The sequence below is a fragment of the Vipera berus genome (assembly GCF_964194415.1).
Source record: "Vipera berus genome assembly, chromosome: 1".
Lineage (NCBI taxonomy): Eukaryota > Metazoa > Chordata > Lepidosauria > Squamata > Viperidae > Vipera > Vipera berus.
This window is the reverse complement of record NC_138202.1, coordinates 44165721-44187653: the sequence shown is the minus strand read 5'-3', so window position 1 is coordinate 44187653 and position 21933 is coordinate 44165721. Positions and strand designations below refer to the sequence as shown.

At 36.3% G+C, this 21933-nt stretch overlaps 1 protein-coding gene across 3 annotated transcripts in view; it reads right to left on the bottom strand.

Annotated features, from left to right (window-relative positions):
* Window positions 1–21933, bottom strand: part of FOXN3 (forkhead box N3) — a 228826-nt gene that overhangs the window by 22851 nt on the left and 184042 nt on the right. For all 3 annotated transcript variants that reach the window (XM_081322211.1, XM_081322212.1, XM_081322213.1), the window contains 2 exons: window positions 13840–13905; window positions 2106–2214 (listed from right to left, as the gene is read on the bottom strand). In XM_081322211.1, coding sequence (XP_081178337.1) covers window positions 2106–2214; window positions 13840–13905 — 175 coding nt within the window. The remainder of the gene's footprint in view (window positions 1–2105; window positions 2215–13839; window positions 13906–21933) is intronic.

The following is a 21933-nucleotide window of genomic DNA, read 5'->3' as shown; positions in this document are numbered from 1 at the left end:
CAGGCTACACAACCATCTTTCAAGAATGCTTTGGTAACTCCTATAAGCAGGGAATTTGACTCAATAAACTGAATTACTCCTTCCAACTTTATGATTCTACATAGCATGAGGGCTCCACATGACTCTTCAGTTGCAGGTTGCCACAACTTTAAAGCAGGAGTGGACAACTCTTTGGTCATGATGGATGACTATATTTACATTTTGGAGGGTGCACTGGTTGCTTCAGAATGAGAGTGGAAATGTTACATATGTGATCACATCAGGATTGGGAGGAGTTGGAGAGGGGTTTGCAATGTTTAACTGCAGTCTGTTATTTTAGAGCTTTTAATACAATTTAATACAATTTCCACGTGTTTCCTACTTCAAAATAACATGAATCTGTGCTGCAGGAAGTTCAGATGTTCAAATGCAAGGGATTTAGGGATGTCATAACGTCTTAAGACTGCTAACTGAAACTCTGTTTTGAAGTCTTTCTTAGTATTCATTTTCCAGTTAAGGAAGTACTTTTTCTTTTAAAAAAACTGAAGAAAAAATGTTGGTGGCAAATGATAAAGAAAAGTGTGAATAAAATTAAGAGTTACTATGAAAGCAGTATGTTCCATTGTGTAACTTTAGTGCCAGACGATGATGATTCACAAAGTACAGTACTTCCATTTACAGATTACTCTGTAACAAAAGATCTATTTAGGTAGTTAAGCTTAAAAGACAACAGGAAATGTAAATGGCATGATCTCCATTATGTTTTGTGTCAAGTGATGACTTTCTCTTGGTTTTAGTACTTTTGAGTAGTGCACATTATCAAAATAATTCTCAATCTATTGTAACTTGATTTGGACACCCAAACATAAAATGGTTACAAAAACTGGCTACATAATTCATTCATTCAAATACTATGTGCAAAAGGAACAGACTATAAATGGCTTAAGCAAGTTACAACTGCAAAATGCAATGCATTAGAAACATATACTGTATAATAAGAGCCTTGGTGGAGCAGTGGGCTAATGCCTCCTTAAGTAACACCAGCTGCCTGCAAATAGTGCAGGTTCGCATCCCACCAGGCTCAAGGTTGACTCAGCCTTCCATCCTTCCGAGGTAGGTAAAATGAGGACCCAGATTGTTGGGGGCAATTAAGCTGACTTTGTAATAATGCCGCTTGGGGTGTGTGTGAAAGCCCTAATAAGCAGGCATATACATAGAATGAAGGCTACTGCTAAGCTTGTAAGCCGCCCTGAGTCTATAAATGGAATTAAAATAAATAAAATAAATAAATAAATCTAGGAGAATTTCAATAACAGTTAAAATATAAACTCTGTATTTTCACATGCTGCAACCAAAGAAGTCATTTGTACATAAATAATGTTACATACAGTCACATAGATCATGGGACTGCTATCTTCTTCATTAGATTTGACTAATAGTACTGAAATGGTAAAATAGGCAAATAGGAATAAACCCAAGTTATAGTCCAGAGGTCCCCAACCCCCAGTCCATGGACCAGCACCGGGCCGCAGCATGCCAGCACAAACAAGCAAAGCCCCATCCACGGGATGCAGGCAGCACACAAAACCACGTCTCCTCTGGTCCGCAGAAAAATCTTTTTCCACAGAACCGGTCCCTAGTGCGCAAAAGGTTGGGGGCCTCAATATAGTCCAATAACTATAAGGAATTATAATCCAATACAGCTTTTAAAAATTTAAAATGCAGACTTCCCTTAATATTTTGCCAAAGTTGCAATTGCTGATGGAAGGGTTGCATCTTATATATTGTATGACAAATATGGACAGGTTGAACTTATTCATTTGTAGGTGAATATTGTTTATGAATCTGAACACTGATTCTTATGTTAGGAGTTTAAAGTCACAGCGAAATGTCTTCTCATGGTCTACCTGAAGAGTCTAAGTCATGTTTACATGTCTCCAAATGTACTAAATCAATTAAAAATATATTAAAGCCCTTTTAGAGTTTTTATTTTAAGATTCTTGGTTTTCTTGGCTTTCACAGAGAGTATAATCTTGGGGACATGATACAAATTACATTGGAGATCCAACTGAGTCCATTGTACAACTAAGTGTAGTGCTACTGATTTTGCACTTGAGAATTCTTACCTTACTGCTGCAGCCATATTTCCAATAGGGTTTATTGGCAGTGGTCTAACTCCTGGGAAAATTCCTCTACTCAGAATGCGAGCTCCATTTTGTATCACTCCAGGTGGCACTGAAGACAAATAAAAAGAAAATTGGCTATCAATTTTACATTAAAGTCGCCAGTTTTCCAATCACATACAGGGGAAGATCTTATTAGTTGTTATATATCATGGTCAAAGTATAGTCACAAATACTGTGAAAGGTTGCTGAAAAATGCTTACTAAGAGCACCAGTTGAAATGTTCTTGGTCCAAACTTCATTTCAGCAACATACTTACCAAGTGGTTAAGGTAAGATGTTTTCGTACAAGCCATGATATAGTGGAATAGAAAACATATACTCCAAAGTTGAAGATTGACATATAATCTATTTCAAAAAGTAATCTTTGCAGAAAGGGAAAGACCCCTGCCTAGCATTTCAAAAACGAAATCACAACCAGAACTGATACTACTAAACTAATTAGAAAAAAACAGTAATCTGGCTGAGAAGCTCAATTCTACAAATTCATTCAACTCAAGTATATACTGTACATTTCCTTGGCAGCAGTATTCTTTCCTCAAATGGGGGCTAAAAGTAATGGTCTACCTTATAGGCATGTTTTGAAGGCTACTGAAATAGGAAAGGATTCAGACTTATTCTCCCATGACGGGAAAAATATTAAAAGAGTTGTAAAATTTCACAATTGCAGTCAATTCTGCAATCTCTACAGAAACTTTTTCAAAGGCCACAAAAGGGAGAAATCAGTATACACAATCTATAGGGAATGTGCAATTTCTTGAATTTTAAAATGCCAATTGTGCTAATATTTTTCAAAAATTTTAATCTTTTAAATATATAATACATTACTGTAATTTGTTTTTTACTCCAGTTAATACAGTAAAATGTATGTAAAGTATATAAGTAATTTACCCCCCGTAGATAGGGCTCGCAACTTGGGAGTCCTCCTAGATTCGCGGCTTACCTTGGAAGATCACATGGTGGCCGTGACTAGGGGGGCTTTCGCCCAGGTTCGCCTGGTGCGCCAGTTGCGGCCCTATCTAAGCCGGGATGATTTATGCACGGTCACTCACGCGCTCGTGACCTCTCGTCTAGACTACTGCAACGCTCTCTACATGGGGCTTCCCTTGAGGACCACCCGGAGGCTCCAACTGGTACAGAATGCAGCCGCGAGAGTTGTGTTGGGAGTCTCCCGATACTCCCACGTGACACCTCTGCTCCGTGAGCTGCATTGGTTGCCAGTTGTCTTCCGGGTGAGATTCAAGGTGCTAGTAATGGTGTTCAAAGCCCTCCATGGCATGGGGCCGGAGTACCTCAGGGAACATCTGCTGCCGGCATCAAGCTCCCTGCGCCCTGTGCGTTCCCACAGAGAGGGCCTCCTCAGGGTGCCACCGGTCAGAGAATGCCGTCTGGTGGCCCCCAGGGGGAGATCCTTCTCTGTGGGCGCCCCGGAGCTATGGAACCAGTTACCGGTTGAGCTCCGGACGGCGCCCGATCTGCGCTCCTTTCGCCGCGATCTGAAAACATACTTGTTCGAGCAAGCCGGCCTGGCCTGAGGGGGGATTGGTGGGGTTTTTTATCATTTTTATTGGGGTTTTTACTATGTATCAATTGTATTTTAATCGGGCATGCATTTAATTATCTTTTAATTTTTGTAAATTTCTGTGTTTTATTCTTGCCCTGTACACCGCCCTGAGTCCTTCGGGAGAAGGGCGGTATAGAAATGATAATAAATTAAATTAAATTAAAATTAAATTTGATCTAATTAAAGTGAAAGCCCATTTAAATACAATGTTACAAAAATAGAATTACTTTTTTCCATTGTTACATTATTTAAAAACATCCTAATATTGACATAAAACGTGGGAAGCCCATAGATCCATATCAGGTTGTTCAGCAAGACATATACTTCTAATTAGTAGTGGTTGATGTGCAACTGGTAGAATAGTCCTACTACCTTCATGCCTTGCTTGCAGGCTTCTGATAAGCATGTGAATGGCCACTGGGAAAATATACTGTGAAATGATAGATCTTGGACCTAATGCAGCAGAATTATTACTATATTTTGTAAGAGTCTACATTTAACTACTGTACGAAGGATATTGCTAGGAGGAAGAGCTAGCAGATATCTCCTACCTCACAATGGCAATTGGTAATAGTCTATTTTCAGTTTGTGGAAGTTTAGCCTGTATCTAATAAAGGCATTGCACTAACAAAAGTACATTTGCATGCTCAAATGCCATACCCAACAAATGCTGATCTCTGTTTTGGAGGATCTGACAACTTTAGGAAACATCTCTCTTTCAATTTATATGCGCACATGAATAATAGATGGATTGACAAAAATCTTGCATGTTGGTGGTTAGAAATGCTTCATGCTACAGTAGTTTTTGATCCAACATCACCAATTAAGAAAAAAGTGCTAAAGATTTTACAAACTCACTCACTCATGCACAGCAACTGAGGACCCAAATCTAATTAATCATTTAAATTTTATATTAAGTTTCATGCCTTTGCTAACTACACATACTCTTGTTTGTAACCTTAGTGTCCATGAACCCAGATTTTTTTTCTTGGCCTTTTAGTTTTCTTTATTTACAAGGAGAACAGTTAAGCCTGCCTCCCCTCTTGTTACACAGTCATATTAATTTGATTTTATAATGCCTAGGAATTTAAAACAAAAGACAATTATGATGTATTAGAAAAGATGCATGTCTAGGGAAGTTCCCAGTATGAACAGCTTCAGAAAGTTTACAGACAATGAAGAGACAATCACACAACACTACATCTTAAATATGAAATGTATATATTAGCAGTGGGCAATTAATTTTCCCAAGGGGCCACAGGGACTGTTGTGGAGGACCGCTCACTCCACCCCACTCCACCCTACCCACTGCTGTACCTGATGAGACCCCTGCCAACTGTGTGAGCCAGATAGGGACAGCCTCCATGCTGGATGTGGCCCACAGGCCATAAAATACCCAGGTCTGTATTTATTATATCAATAGCAATTAGAAATCTATGGAGATCGTTAGAATGAGGTTTCCCCCTTTCCAAACGGCATTAACTCCCAACTCTCATTTAATACATAAAAGCAAGCTCTTTATCAGAGACAGAGGCTCAATTATTACTTCTCTGTGCAGTACTTTACTTCCTTTCTAAATAGCTGATAAGTAGTGCATTTGGTCAAGCGTAGCAAATAGCAATTGTTGGGCTCCCTGTTTGGACGCAGAGTTCCCTTATCATGACTCCTAAAATGGTGGATATTGTTTTTCTATATTTTGAATTAAGAAAGGCAGAAAACTATAGAGCAGAACCCCTAAAATATTTACATTACAGTTAAAAGACTACCTCAAAAAATGTTTGTGTGTTTCATACAAGTGTGCTAGGCAGTAAGAATTTGCATTTTTTGTCTTCTGCGCATTTTACAGGGTACGATTCAAAATTAGACTAAACTATTCATACAATTAGTAGAATAAATAACAATAAAATCTTACAACAGATACAATACAAAAAACCCAGGCTCGTTACCAACATATTCACCAAAAGGCACATTTGAAATAATGCTTAATATGAAGAATAATGTAAATTGTTACAGGATATTTGAAAGAAAAAGTGCTCTTCTGTTTTCATAGATGCCAAGGTTTTCATCATAATCTAACCCAGGTGTGCTCAACCCATGGTCCACAGCTGCATGTGGCCCTCGACAGCTCATAATGTGGCCCCACAAGATAAATAAAAATATTAAAAAGTAAAGGTTGTTATTTATATATATTTACTGTATTATTTATTTTATATGTGACCCAAGACAATTCCTCCTCACTCAATTTGGCCCAAGGAAGTAAAAAAAGATTGGACAACTATGGTCTAATTTCTTCAGTCACTTTAAATTACAAGGCACAACAACAATATATAATGTCCATTAATAAATTCTAATATCAGCCAAATGGAGGACACACATACCCTACCAATTTGTATCGGCCTCAATCCCTGCCTTTTTCCAATATTTTGTAACAAAAATAGATAGATACAAACATCCACATTATTAAGGCTTTTTGGATGGAAGAAGGCTCTATAAGAGCCCCACATCCCCTGCAAATTTAAACCATGGCTTTTCCAGATTTTTTAAAATTGGGAAATGTTTAGGCAAAGGAATATTAGAAAATGATAATTTCCACAGGATACATTTGAGCCTCGACTATACATTTTCCAATGCAAATACTCTAACTTGGTTGGAAAATATTGGCTATAATACCTAATTAGCTATCATAATAATCTTCCCATTACTATTGTGATTTTATTAGAATGTATATTATTGTGATAATATAGAATGTATACATCAAAAAGTTGCAAAAATACTTCAATGATACAAATATACCTAGGGTCAGGGCTTTTATTTGCAGGGGACAGAAAAAAAAAGATAGAAGGAAAGCTTGATCAATCTATTATTCATTTTTTGTTCCATAATGAAAAATAAACTTCTTTTTCACTAATTTTGTTCATCAAACTGATACAGAGAACAGAATGGCAGCTAAATTGGATGGAGTAAAACTGGATTTTTTTCTACAAACATAGCTTCCCATTTCCATGGTTTATGGCCCTTGCTCTGTGAAATAGAAACACATTATTGCCTACTCTCAATTTGTTAATAATATTTGACTCGACTTAAGAAGATTAAATTAATGAGAACATTATATCTTTTTTAGCTAAAGATTTGTATGCCAATGAAATATGGAATAAAACTTAATAGTTAAATTTATGTCCCAGATCTGAACTATCTGAAGTTAGAATTTTCTTTTTAAGACTTAATTATCCCTAATTACAGAGTGACTCCCATACCATTTTTGTTTTGTTTTGTTATTAAGTCTCTTCACAAATATACTTCTTCCTCAAATATTTTGTTTTTAACTTGAAATGTGGTCTGCAACCCCAAGAAACATTGCATCAGTAGCATGTCTGGATATTTATACCATCTATCTATATTTTGTATTTGTTTGCAAATGAGGTTATCGGATCTGAATTTTAAATGCTTTTAATAGTTTCTTGCCTTAATTTTTCCACAAATAAGGTTAACATTAAAATAAACAAAAATGTGCTTTGTATTTTAGCAGAGTTTTGCATATCATTTAATACTTGGCATGTCTCAAACATGAGACAGTAGCTCCCCACAGTGGATTAAAGAGCAAGTAGCATAAACATACTGTTTCTATGGAAACAATAATTTCACTGAAAATTACTGCCACCATCCACAATTAGAAAGCTAGTGAACTGTCTAGCAAACACTTTTAGCACTCCCAATAGTAGCAGTTCTCTTACACATTTAAGTTACTTTATTCATTTCATGACAGTTGTTTAAAAGATAAAGCCCGAAACATATGTAAAAGCTTACAAATATTGGGAATAGACTAGATGACTCAGTTTAACATAACCATTTCTTCAAATGAGCTAGTAGAAGTCTATTTTGTAATTACACTGAAGCAAATTCTAGACTAGGGCTAGCCCAGGGGTAGGCAACCTTGGCTCTTTTATGACTCGTGGCCTTCAACTCCCAGAATTCCTGAGCCAGCTGGCTCAGGAATTCTGGCAGTTGAAGTCCACGAGTCATAAAAGAGCTAAGGTTGCCTACCCCTGGGCTGGACAATGTCATGTCTCCTCGCAACTTCCACAGTGCACTTCTATTTGATAAACTGGTTAAAGTGAATGGAAACTGAAACCCAAATCATCTGAAAATCTCCAGGTTGATTAACCTTACTTTAAAAAGAACTTGATTTTGTCTCATTTGCAGTCATTATATTTCCCTGAGAATGGTTACTTTTCATAGGACAGAAATGAAAGAGAATCTAACCTCAACTGGCATACCACAAAATCAAGTAAAAGGGGAGTTGTAGAACAAAATATCTGGAATATCTGTGCTAGCTTCATAGCACAATATTTTTTTTTAAAAAATTGGAATTCGGGTCTTGCCTATAAATACACTATGCTTTTTTTAGATAGAAAGAATCCCTTAGGTAAGGAAACACAAAACAATGTGTTCAAATATTGACAGCTGGGAGGTGCACGGAGAAATATGCCAGAAAACTTCCTAAATCAATCTAAGGATAAGGCAGGAACTGCATCTAATTTGCGTTTGCTTAATTTCTTTTTATTCCTTGGCAGTCAGTTCTAGCTGTGCTATCTCTTATTATTTTTCTCATCAACTCTTATCATTGTGGGTCTACTGGACCAGGATCCTATCTCAGTTGTTTGCATTATTCTGCATGTGACAAGTCTGTCTTGTCCTTCCTTCCTTCCTTCCTTCCTTCCTTCCTTCCTTCCTTCCTTCCTTCCTACCTACCTACCTACCTACCTACCTATCTATCTATCTATCTATCTATCTATCTATCTATCCTATCAATGAAACTCTAATTCCTGTAATCTTTAACTGAATGAAACATCGCACCATAGGGCAAAACCTTTTGAACCAAAGTACCTCAAATGGACTAACATACAGAATGTATCCAAAATCCAAGTTTATAATGTAATACAAAATGTCTTTTTCTGTGCTGATATCTGACTATCTGACACAATCAATCTTAGCTGTTTTACATCTCTGAATGTATCCTAGTTTTTCAAGTGAAAGCACTACATTAGAAACTATTGTTGAATGCATTCTGGTAAGCAAATATCTCTGAAATGATGATCCACCAAGGCACAGGTTGTCTAGTCAGATCTAAGAACACAATATATAACATAAAGATATGCACATTATAACTTTTCTCTAATAACAGAGCTTTATGAATTATAACTAATGCATACCTGTTGTATGAGGTTCTGTATAAGTTGGATAATTACTTGTTGAGGTATATAGAAAAATATTCTAAATGAACCAATTACCCATATTGTTAGTTTTGGTTCTGCAATGAAAAACTTTCTCACATTGCAGAAATTTGGTTCATTCTTGTTTTATTTTGGATGGCCACACATATATAGTGATTATATTCTCTGACACCTTCAAACATAAAAATAGTAAACCTATTTATTATATTCAGAACAATCTCCCATTTAATAATATATCAATAGTATTTTATGCTATGGAAAATTTTATGGCATTGAAATTATTCAGTTGCTTCTGCCATTATACTTTTTTTCTTTATGACATTTTAAAAGGCAGATACCGGTATATTATGGAATATTTTTTATTATTAACACTTTTATTCTCTGATATGGTCCTTTGTATATTGATAAAGACAATATTCAACTTAATTTCTGTTCTATTAATTATCATTGTTTACCATTCTAAAAATCTGTTTATAGATTTAAGACAAAATCAGTGAGAGATAGTCATGATGGACTAGGAGAAAGAAATACAGCTCATAGGATGACCTTGGACCAGGCATTATTCTTTGCCCAACCAATTTCACAGAATTATACCATTTTAGATAAGTGGCCTCTTCTTAAAAACCTTGAGTGATACAGCACCCACAACTTCTGAAGGCAAACCATTCCACTAATTGCTCTCACTGTCAGGAAATTTCTCCTTATTTCTAGGTTGTTTCTCTCCTTGATTAGTTTCCATCCATTGCTTCTTCTGCTGCCTTCTAATGTTTTAGAAAAGGGAGAATCGTGCATACCAGTCCACTTGTTATAGAACATACATTATGATAGTTCTTGATAGTTAATAACTATTATTTTAGTGGTTCCAGTAAAGTTAATGAAAGACTCAAATTACATCTGCCGGTTTGGAAGGATTCTGGCTCTAGCGGGAGAGCTACTGTTCTCCCACAATCCAGCGAGGGCCCCTCCTTGCTGGTCGCATCTACAGGGTGACTTTCGACCCTTTTCAGGGTCCTCCAGCGATGCGAAACTGGACGGGGAAGACAGCTTCTTCCAGGCGTCCATGGCGGCTGTGCGGCAAAATGGCGGACGAAAGACCAGCCATAGAAATATGGCTCGTCACTAGGCTGCAGACAGCCAAAGTCACACTTACCATCAGGCAACTTCAAAGCAGCATGGAAGAGACTGGGTGAGATCTATCTCTCTTAAATCCTAATTACTTTCTGTACCTGCATAAGCTGCTAAAGTATTTTCCCCCCTGTGGAGAGGGAAGGAGATTTTAGGCCTCCCTCTAGAAACAGCGGTGACTGACTACCCAGAGGAGTTTAAAGCATTGAAAAAAATAACTGGATCCTAATCGGAATTTGATTTCTTAAAATTTATGGACTAAAAGACTCTCTATTCTCTGTTTTTTACTCTCTATTTTTACTGAAGATCTGGGTTTTTCCTTTTAAAATAGAAGAAAAAACTGAAGATTAAAATAACTTTGGGGTGACATCTTGTGGCCAAACGTGATACTTCAACCTGTTATGGTCTAAAAGAGACTTCGCTGACAGCCCAGAAAATAGATAAGATACATGCAACTCTGAAACATCAGCTGCGAGAAGCTCAGCTGTGCTCCTTACTGTAAAGCTTTCAGTTTAATATACTACTATGGAAGAAGATCAGGAGCAGATTTTCCCTACAGACGAAGATCAGGAACAAACCCTTTGTATGTGGAAAGCAATTCTTCAAACTCTCCTTACAGCTGGTGATGAAATAAGAAGCAGAAAAAAACAAGAAGGCAGCCGGATATGCAAACTCAAACTATGACTATAACTAAAGAATCATCTATACAGAATACTACAGAAAAAGTGGAACAATTAAATATTATGACAGAAGATTTAACTGCTCAACAAATACAGACAATGGAAAATCCAGGAAAGAAATTGACAATAGGGAAAAAGGAAAAGACTTCCTATATAAATCAGAAGGAACCTGAGGATTTTTTAAAAAAAAGCTGGAAGAGAAGACAAATAGTTCAGGACAACTACGTCGAGATGGAAAAACAAGTAGACGACTTGCTAGTCCTCAAAAAAATGGCGACTGGATGGTTTTTTCAACACCAAATAATAGATATAACAATAGAAGATTTGCTTGATGACCCAAAAGCAAGGACATGGAAGAGGATTTGGCAAAGAAAGAAAGCTAGAATAAGACTGAAAAAGAATGGGGTTTTGATCTACTTATGAGAATTAAAATAGAATATACTTAAATAGATAAGATGTGTATTTTGAATATAAGATATTGTAATGAACTGAGATAAAGAAAATTTTGGTCATGTAAAATTTAGAAGTATAAATACTAACAGTTAAATTTGAATATTGATTTGTGCATAAAGGTCACGTAAAGTTGATTAAAATATATATAAGCTAAAAACCTTATTGATGAATGTAATAATAATAATAATAATATAAAGTTGGAATGGCTTGGAGGTCATCTAGTCCAACCCCCTGCTCAGGCAGGAAACCCTATACCATTTCAGGCAAATGGCTGTCCAGTCTCTTCTTAAAAACCTCCAGTGTTGGAGCATTCACCACCTCTGGAGGCAGGTTGTTCCACTCGTTAATTGTTCTAACTGTCAGGAAGTTTCTTCTTAGTTCTAGGTTGCTTCTCTCCTTGACTAGTTTCCATCCGTTGCTTCTTGTCCTGCTTTCAGGTGCTTTGGAGAATAGCTTGACTCCCTCTTCTTTGTGGTAGCCCCTGACATATTGGAACACTGCTATCATGTCACCCCTCACCCTTCTCTTCATTAAACTACACATACCCAATTCCAGCAACCGTTCCCTATATGTTTTAGCCTCCAGCCCCCTAATCATCTTTGTTGCTCTTCTCTGTACCCTTTCTAGAGTCTCGACATCTTTTTTACATCGTGGTGATAAATATGTATGTAATATGTAATATATGTAATAAATATATGTAATAAATATATGTAATAAATATATGTAATAAATATGTCTTTATGTAGCAGTAAGAAAAAATTATTAGTTTAAATATGAGATAGTAGATACAAAGAGGAAGAGAGAGGAAGTATTAAACATTGAAGTAAAAGAAATTTTGGTTATTAAATTTAAGATTTGAAAATTATTAGAAAATAAGAATATGATATTGTATTATTAATTTGTTGATGTAGATTATGAGAACTGATATACATGTGTATCCTGAACACCAGACTCTGTGAGGAATTGTGATAAAAGAATTGGGGTCATTTAAAAATCTGAAAATTATAAATATTAAACGTTAAATTTAAATATTAATGGAAAATTAAAATTGGGAAAAATTTACCAAGTCATTGATTGTCTAAAAGATCAAATGTTAAAACAATTAAGATACATATAAAGTAAAAACTATTGATAAATGTCAGAAAGTTATTTTTATTTGATTGATAGAATAAGAATTGTATTAATTTAAATATGAGAAAGTATATATTAAGGGGGAAAGAGAGAGAATATTTATTGTATTAGTTTGAGATTTGTACGAATGATATCTGTATGTAATTGAATTATTGTAACAACTGCCACGCTGCTTTTCAAATATGTAAAAGTAATTCTAAAAAAATAAAAATTAAAAAAAACCCCTCAAATTACAGTTTACAAAGTGAAGAATATTGTTGGTGGAAATTTTAGTTGGCCACCTATTATATAATGCCTTGCTTCCATGTCAATGGATGTACCCTCCAATTTAATACTGTGAGAGGAACTCATGATGGGCAATTAGTAGTATACCTTTAAAGTGTGCTGGTAACAACTTCATCATTGCCCACAAAATGACTATGAAGCACTGTGGATAATGAACCACAAAATTATATACATAGATACACACAGTCTTTCTCTCTCTCTCTCTCTTTCTCCCCCTCCCTCCCTCTCTCTCCACACCCCATAGGCCACTTTTTCCTAAATATATTTTTTAGATTGTCAAGGAATCATTCTTGAGTCTAGTTGGTATATTATTTTTTCACATAGATTTAGAAACAGTTGGATCTGATGATATGTAGAAAAAATGTATTTTGAGGTTTTGTTTTTTGTATGTTTTGTTTTTTAGTTTCAAGTTAGACTTGATTTCTGGCAACTACAGGGATACATCCATTAGGTTTTCTAGAGAGCATTTTTGAACGTAGTTTGCCATTGCCTTCTTCCAAGGCCCAGAGGAAAGGACTGGCCCAAGTCACCTAGCTGGTTCTGTTTAATCCTTCACCAAACTGGCTCTGTATTGTAAGAATAGGTACCAATTATAAAAAATGGGTAAAAATGAAGTTCTAATCTGATAAGAAACCTTTTCTATGTAAAATACATTCCAATATGAGAGTAAATAACTGGATTAGGAAACTACAGCTTCTCTTGTTTTTTTTAAAACTCTGTTTAGCTCTCCTTATGATAAATCCACCTATTTTTTAAAAACTGATTTAATTCAAATGTAACTCCTTTAGACTACATATGTTTTTACTTCTTTCTGCTTCACTTTTTGATCTCTAAAAACACCTGATGCTTGTACATACATCCCCGCAAATAAATTCAAACAAAAATAAAAGCTGTTGGCTCTAAAACTTTTATCTGCCCTAAAGAAAAAGAAATGCTTATCATGCTATTATTATATGAATTACAGTTGCATATATAGATCGTTTTTTCTGTGAATGAGATATATACAATTGTGACTAGGCAATATTCACAGAAGCCTATCCATCTGAACATCTACCCAGATAATACTATGTAAAAGAGTTAGTAAGGGTCTAGCTAAAAATCTGATTTCTTAATCTAGTTTTATTTTTAAACCTAATAGGCTATGTACTAATGAAAGAGAGTTAGGCTTACATATCTATGGAGCTATAGGCTATAGAAATATCTACTCACAACCTGCTTGTATCTCAGGGGGAGTATTCAAAAGCATCATGGCAGTGGCAGCATCAATGTCAGGATCTGGAAAAATCAACCAATAAATACATTACTTTACAAATGGGCCAATTCCCATCCCCATGACTTGACAGAATGAAGTGAATCTCTCTAGCAAAATCAACAACAGCAGCAAAAACGGTGAAAAGTCCTAATACCAACATAGAAAATAAACGGGCATATTGTCAACAATTCTGCTTATCAATGTATCTATGCTGTAGTTTCTTTTAATTTTTGCAGAGATATATCTGTCAGGCTTTACTGCTTTCACATTCACACAGTTTCTTAGGGTACCTCTAAGCTGATTCTTTTAAGATTTTAAATTGCCAGGAGACTGTCTGCAATGTGTCTTAATCCTCTCAAATATGTAGGTAAGTTTTTTTTAACAATTGAGATCTAGTCAGATTCCTCTCTCCTATAAGACTGGTTTGCTTCATACATTGTGCTAGGTCATAAAATGATTCCCTCTGGTATTTTGTGTGTCTGTGTGTGTATGTATATTTGTTTTTGTAGGTCCTACATATATGTATATATGTAGTATGTATGTATGTATATGGGGGGACGCTGTGGCTCAGTGGGTTAGGACGCTGAGCTTGTCGATCAGAAGGTCGGCAGTTTGGCAGGTCGAATCCCGAGTGCTGTGTAACAGAGTGAGCGCCTGTTATTTGTCCCAGCTTCTGCCAACCTAGCAGTTCGAAAGCATGACCACGGAGACGTCCTCAGACAAGCGCTGGCTCTTCGGCTTTGAAACGGAGATGAGCACCGGCCTCTAGAGTTGGAAACGACTAGCACGCATGTGCAGGGGAACCTTTACCTTTATATATGTATATGTGCATGCATATATGTGTGTGTGTGTTTGTGAGCTATGATATATCTTATATTAATTGGCTGTGTCAGAAATGATGCATCTATGTGCATCATTAATACCTCCAACCACCTAGCTTTTGTCTCAATGCAAGTTAAAAGAGCTGCACTATGCAGTACTGCAATTCATTAGTGCACAATGGCTAAATTGATTGCTGCCTTACGAAGCCATATTTATCAGAGATGGGTGATAAAGGTGGAGTATGAGCCAAATAATTTAAATAATTATATATGTGCTACTACTGTTAAAAACTGCACTAATGTGTTTCTGAATACACCAGAGGTTGATCTTCACTTGAGACTTTACCTCTTTGCATATAAATTCTGGGACTCCACCCCTCCCCCATCAGCAAGGGTTAATAAAGGAAAAATCTGCATCAGTATAGAGCTCAAAAATATGTATATAAAAAAACAGAGGCCCCCTGAAGGCAACAAAGACATTTGCATAAGGCCCAGTTTTACTTCTAATAAATTATCACTGAGGGTTTGCCATTATCCTTAATCAGTTTTTGGATCCATCACATGCAGTTAGTTGACAGATGGTAAGTAAGAGACACAGAGCAAAATATGATTCTTTTATAACTATATTCCTTAGTCTCTGAGAGGAGGCCACATGGCTGCTATGGAAATAGACGTTGTCATGACAACAGTAAACAACCAAGAACAGCCAGTGAATAAGCTGAAAAGAACATCTGCCCCAGCAAAGCGTCCCAGCTGCCCTGGGGCGAAACTCGCTAATAGTGTAGTGTTGCTGGATGACAGAGAAAGCCGCCTATGCCATGTTCAAATAAATGAAGTGTGCAATTGAAGCAGACACAGAATGCACACCCTTGCTGACTGCTGCCTCTGTGCTGTTAAACTGAATGACTAATGGATTTCTTTCTTTCTTGGGGTGGGGGGGAGAGAGAAAGAGAAAAATACTTGTCACTACTTAAACTAAATTACATACCACAAAAATTCAATTTGCAGTTAATAGCTTCTCGGCACTTTATTTTGGATAGTATGTTGGAAAATTACACTTTAGTGTTAAAAATACATATTTTACATGTTATAAATGCAGTTCAATTTCAAGGGCAATAATGTAATAAAGTATAAAACCCTGCAATCTGCTCAGAGGTACAATGTAAGAGGCTGTAATGGTTACTTTCCTTCCTCTCGTTCTCAGAGAGAGAACCCCCCTCCACACACCTTACCTTTTATGGTTGTATTTCTCTGAGGATCATGGTATTCGCATTTATAGATTATGCCTTTTTAAACAGTAAACTCATGCCCTATGCTAACAGAGATTGAGTCAAAGCAAGGCTACTGAGGAACAAGGAGGAAGGTATTCATATGCTTGGGAAATTCCGAGGGTAACAGAACTTCAAATTAAATTGTTCTAGATGGAAATATATCACAGAAAACTTAGAGGGAGGAAAGGAGGAATAATTTATTTCCTCAAGGCATTTCAGAATAAGGCATGTTTGGTCTGTTGGCTGCAGCCCTGAATAACAACATAATTAAGTGAAGTTATTTACTTATTATCTATTATCTAGCTATGTATGTGTACCAGCGTGCATCTCTGTCTGTCTGTCTGTCTGTCTCTCTCTGTGTATATATATCTTTACCTATACAGCTCTGATTGCAATGCCAAATGCTTCTGTATATATTTATTGATGTAAAAGAATTTCCAAGTGATGCCAATCAAAATGTGACTGCTCATTGAAAGATATAATTCCAACAAACCTGAAGCGAACCCATCTGGAGCAGGTTGTTATGGAATTGTTCAAGATCTCCCCAGGAGTTGCAGAACTTTCTGCACGGTGATAGTAGAAGATCTTTTATTTGTTTCGAAGACGGAATTGAAATTCAAACTATTTTTACTGAATCACTGACTGAAATTAGGAAATTTGATAAATACAGGCCATACAAAAGATGTCATATGTGTAATATTTTTCAAACTTGATACTAGGTATTTTTTCCAAATAATTTAATCAAAGTACATATTTAATTATATGCAGAATTATTAGTGGATATTGTTGCAAAATCAATCCTTTAAAGATGAAAAATCTTAAAATGTACAAAACATCAGTAAACAAGATACCCACTGTCATATAAGGTAGTATTCTTTTTAGTTGTTGCTTCCAAGAACAAAAAAAAGTTCTATGACCTGGAGTACAATACCAACTTGATGATATTTATGAGAAGTATATAAAACAAGTTACCTTGCTGGGTACATGCCAAATTTATAAGCTATTAATCTTTTTTTGAAAAAAAACAAAACCTCTCAGGTTCAAATGAGATAGTATTAATGCTTCTAGAATGGCTTTCCTCATCAACAATAGATAGGTTTGGATGATTTTCTCCCAGGTCCCAGAGCTCTCAATCAAACTGGAGATCACTATTTTTTAAACTTTTATTTATATTTAGAAACCACCCATCTCCCTCATAGAGGCAACTCTGGGCTCTATTTCATGATCTCTTCATGGGGAGACTTTATATGGAGCAAACATGTGAGTGATCCTAGTTCTCTCCTTGATTCGGAGATACGTTCTGAGGAGTTGGCCCACTCAGTGGCTCCTCTTATTACCGAGGTCCACCCCAGTTCACTATCGCTTCCTCAGAGCACCTTTGGAAGTCAGCAGTTTTCCAAAGGCTGTGCTATCTTCAGAAAGCTATGCTGTTTTTGGAACAAAGCATTCCAAAGACAGTGCAGCTTTTCAAAGACAGCAATAACTTTGGAAATAATGGAAAAAGGCAGGAAAGTGGGAAACATTCACTAGAGAGGTAAAGGTAAAGGTAAAGGTTCCCCCGCACATGCGTGCTAGTCGTTTCCGACTCTAGGGGCCGGTGCTCATCTCCGTTTCAAAGCCGAAGAGCCAGCGCTTGTCCGAGGACGTCTCCGTGGTCATGTGGCCGGCATGACTAGACACCAAAGGCGCACGGAACGCTGTTACCTTCCCACCATAGTGGTCCCTATTTTTCTACTTGCATTTTGACGTGCTTTCGAACTGCTAGGTTGGCAGAAGCTGGGACGAGTAACAGGCGCTCACTCTGTTACGCGGCACTCGGGATTCGACCCGCCAAACTGCCGACCTTCCGATCGACAAGCTCAGCGTCCTAACCCACTGAGCCACCGCATCCCTACTTCACTAGAGAAGATGGGCCCAAAAAGGCAAAAGGTTGGTGCATGGAACTGGGGGAGAAGGCAGCTGGGCAAACAAATGCTTGCTTGCTGACTGGCTTGCTGGGCTGGAGAGTCCTGTGGGGCTGGAGAGAGAAGACTGCCGGGTGAATGCTTGTTGGTGTTCCTGGGCTGAGCTGGGCTGGGGAGAAGGCAACCGGATCAGAGAATGCTTGCTGGAGGGAACAGGAAGGTAGTGGGCACTGAAATCAATCCCTTATCATACTTAGCCACGGAGCTGGGAGGGGCCAAGCCTGGAACAGTTTGGATTAGGGTGGGTACTTGCTTAACAATCTACAATTCTCAGTTAATGACCGCTAAGAGAAGACCTGAGATTGCCATTATAAGTTGGTGCAGTCATATGACATCTCAACTCAACATAACTCCCTACCAATGAATGGATAGCTACAACTTGAAGTGGCTGCTTGGATTTTGAAGTTAAAAAACATTAACTGAATACAGGGCAGAATCCTCCAAAATACTTATCTTTTTGAAAAATTCATTTAAGAAAACAAGAAGTGTTCAAACTCAATTGCCATGCATGACTACAGCAAACATATTCAGAACATCTAGGATATAATTAAAAGTTTCCTGGAAATGATTGAATTAAGAACACTCACCAAGTATTTTAAAATCAATAATATAATTGCTCAGGGACTGAGCAGGAAGTCCCTTGTTCAAATCTTAGCTTTACATAAATTCACTCAAGGGTATTAATTAAGTCACCTTGCTCTGTAATCCAGAAGGAATAATTAGGATAGTTATAAAGGTTATAATAAGAATGTGAGTGTAGTTTTTATCATATTAAAAGTGTCACAATTTTATTTTTATTTAATCTGGTTGCAATAGATGATGAGTATGATATATTAAATGTATATGGTGCCTATCTCCCAGGAACTTGAGAGTTCATAGTTCCCTTAACCTTTGAAATCAAATCTAACCCAAATAACATGCACACATAATGCTAATGCTAATATTCATACACAAAATGTTTTGGTCCCAGCCTGTAACATCACTTCAGTGCCATGACTCTGTGGCTTTCAAAGGTAATGGTGGTGGTGAACTTTTCTTACGTTTTAGGCAATATTTTAGACAATAAAATTGTTGCTACATTAAGTTTATCCAGGTAGTCCTAGTTTAACGATGCTAATCAGGACTAAAACTCTGTTGATAAGTGACACAATCACTTAAGTCAAATGGCAATTCAGGCAGTCCCGGTTGCCATCATTAAACAATGATCACCTGTTCTGATTTCCTACCAGCTTTCCTATTGATTTTGCCTGTTGGAAACCAGCAGGGAAGATTGCAAATTGCAAGTACAGGATTCTATAATGGCCTTTAAGTATGAGAACCAGTCATAACGATCAATCATTCAATACTGTCATATGTTCGAACAGTCACTAAACAGGTGATCATTAAATGGGGACCACTTGTATAACATTGCATCAAATGCATAAAGGAAGCTTCTCTATTTGATCATTCTCTTCTCTAATAATGAGTATCAAATAAACGTAAAAGTAAAGGTTTCTCCTTTCCAGTCATGTTTGCCTCTTGGGGATGGTGCTCATCTCTGTTTCTTAGCTAAGGGAGCCACTGTTGTCAGAAGTCACTTCTGTGGTCATGTGGCCAGCATGACTATAGGCCAAGGAACATGGAACTCTGTTATCTTCCCACCAAAGTGGTACCTATTTATCTACTTGCATTTGCATGATTTCAAACTGTCCGATGGGCAGGAGATGGAGCAAGTAACAGGAGCTCACCAAGTTTTGAACCTGGGTTGCCAGCTTTCCACCTGACAAACTCAGCATCTTTTAAGTACATCGTGCCCCCATGACTATCAAATGCTGCTGAACAATTAAAGTTTACAATATTGTACTCTTAAAAAGTCCTTCTTGAGATTGAGTTGGAAAGCACCAAACTTTTAAAAGTTTTATTAATATTTTTTTTAAAAAAGCTACAACATTTCCCAATAGCTTTTGGTACTATTAGGCAGGCCAATGAGTTATTAATCCTGTGAAAGATAAACTTCTTAATATACTGTATAACAATAGAGTGAAATACAGAGTCTTATAGATACAGATGGAAATTAAAGCTCATTTATAAATGGAGCACTTCAAATAATTTTTTATATGGTTGTTTAGTTACTGAAGCCTGAGGATAATAGGTATAGACTTATGTATATGCATATTTTTAGAAGTTTGAGTATTCTCCACAAAACAATGTTATTGTGTTGGAATAATTGTTGTTTTAATCCACTGAAGCAGATTAGAAAACAATCATCTCATAAAATTAATGAAGAGACTCCTGCATCTGTAAGATGAAGGTTGATGTAGACTTTTTCCAGTATTTCCTTCCTACACTTACTTTGTTTGCTCCAAAAATTATTTGAACCAAGAAAAAATTGTCCTGAAACATTAATAGTTATCAATCCAATTCAAACCATCTATATACAAGAAGGGATTTTAAAAAATTACATGGAAACTTATTTTGACAGTGGTAATCCAATACATCTTAGATATACTATAAATTTGTTTCTAAGTTGCTCAAACATTTGTTTCAGTTCTAGAAGTATATTGTTCACCAGAGCTAGTAATTTTTTCATAAAGATTTTTATAAAGTCAGATGAGAATGCTTTCTTCTGCAATTTTCTAGTGCAACTCTTAATTTCCCACATGTCCATCTCCAGAATTTACAATGATGTCAGTAATTTCTCTGTAAATTTAAGGTAAGATCTTCTAGAACAGAAGTACATGCAAATACACATTGCATGGACATACACATTAATTAAAACAATAAAAAATCCTAAATCTGATAAATAACCTTTTTAGGCAAGAAATCACTAAATTAAAATGCAATTTACATTTTTCTTCATATATGATTTAGGTGATATAAGCAACAAAAAGAAACTTATGAAATCATACTCGTTTATTACCAAATCCTTTTAATAAAATTTACTTAAAGCAACATAAAACACAATGTTGATTTTACTCTCTAATTTTCTCTATGAATGCTAATATTTAACAATCATTATCTGGCGGCAAATAAAATGCATTAAGAAAACCTCAGTGCAAAGAAATATTCCACTATTCTTGTGACTCTTTTAAGGCTCTAAAAAATTACAAACACTTAAATTACTTTATCTAACAGAAGAGGACAACTGCTATTCTAGAAAATACAATCCTCCTGCTTTTCTATATGTCCAGTAGAGGGTAGAAAACTCTAGTATAAAAAATAACTCTGGAATATTTATTTCAAACAACTTTAATTTTGAATGTGATACTTTAGGTTTTTTTTTCCTCCTTTCAAACAACAGCATCCTAAGCTGTTAGATGATACTTTAGATCAGAAAGAAGAGATCAGATCATCAGGAACATTTCCCAGGCATTCTAACATAGCTGCTTCTTTAGGTAATTTTATGTTAAATAGTTTTATGTTAAATTATTTCCAGGATTTGGGATAGTTATACCCAAGAAATTTATCAAGTAATTTTTCATGAAGGCAATAATTAAACACCATGTATGGCCTTAATACTTTTGTAGACTGCCGTTTTCCCTCTGACTGCATAATCAAATTTCAATAGATGGCAAGCATGTGGAAAATATAACATAACGGTTAAGATGAAGAAAATAAGAAAAGTTTAGTCAGGCTAACCCAAAAAATGATAAATGTAACCAGAAAATTGTCCATCCCAGTAACACAGGAATGCTCAAAAGTCCAGACAAAATGCCCCCCCATCCTCATTCCCCCTCAAATCTTTCTGTCTGACAAATCTGAGGTTAGAAATTAAATTGGGGAAAAAACCCAATGAAGCAGAAAATGCTGGATTATTTAATAAGGACAGAAGTCTTTCTTGTAGACTTCGCTTCCTAATGCCGACAGAATGCCCACAGGTTCAATCTGGTCTTACCAACTGTGTTTAGTGTAACCAGGTAAAATGTTATGTTTTATAAAACAAGCTTAGATAAAACAAATACTGTTGCTATGTGATTCAAATATAAGGCACGGCAACACATAGTTGGGCATGGAAG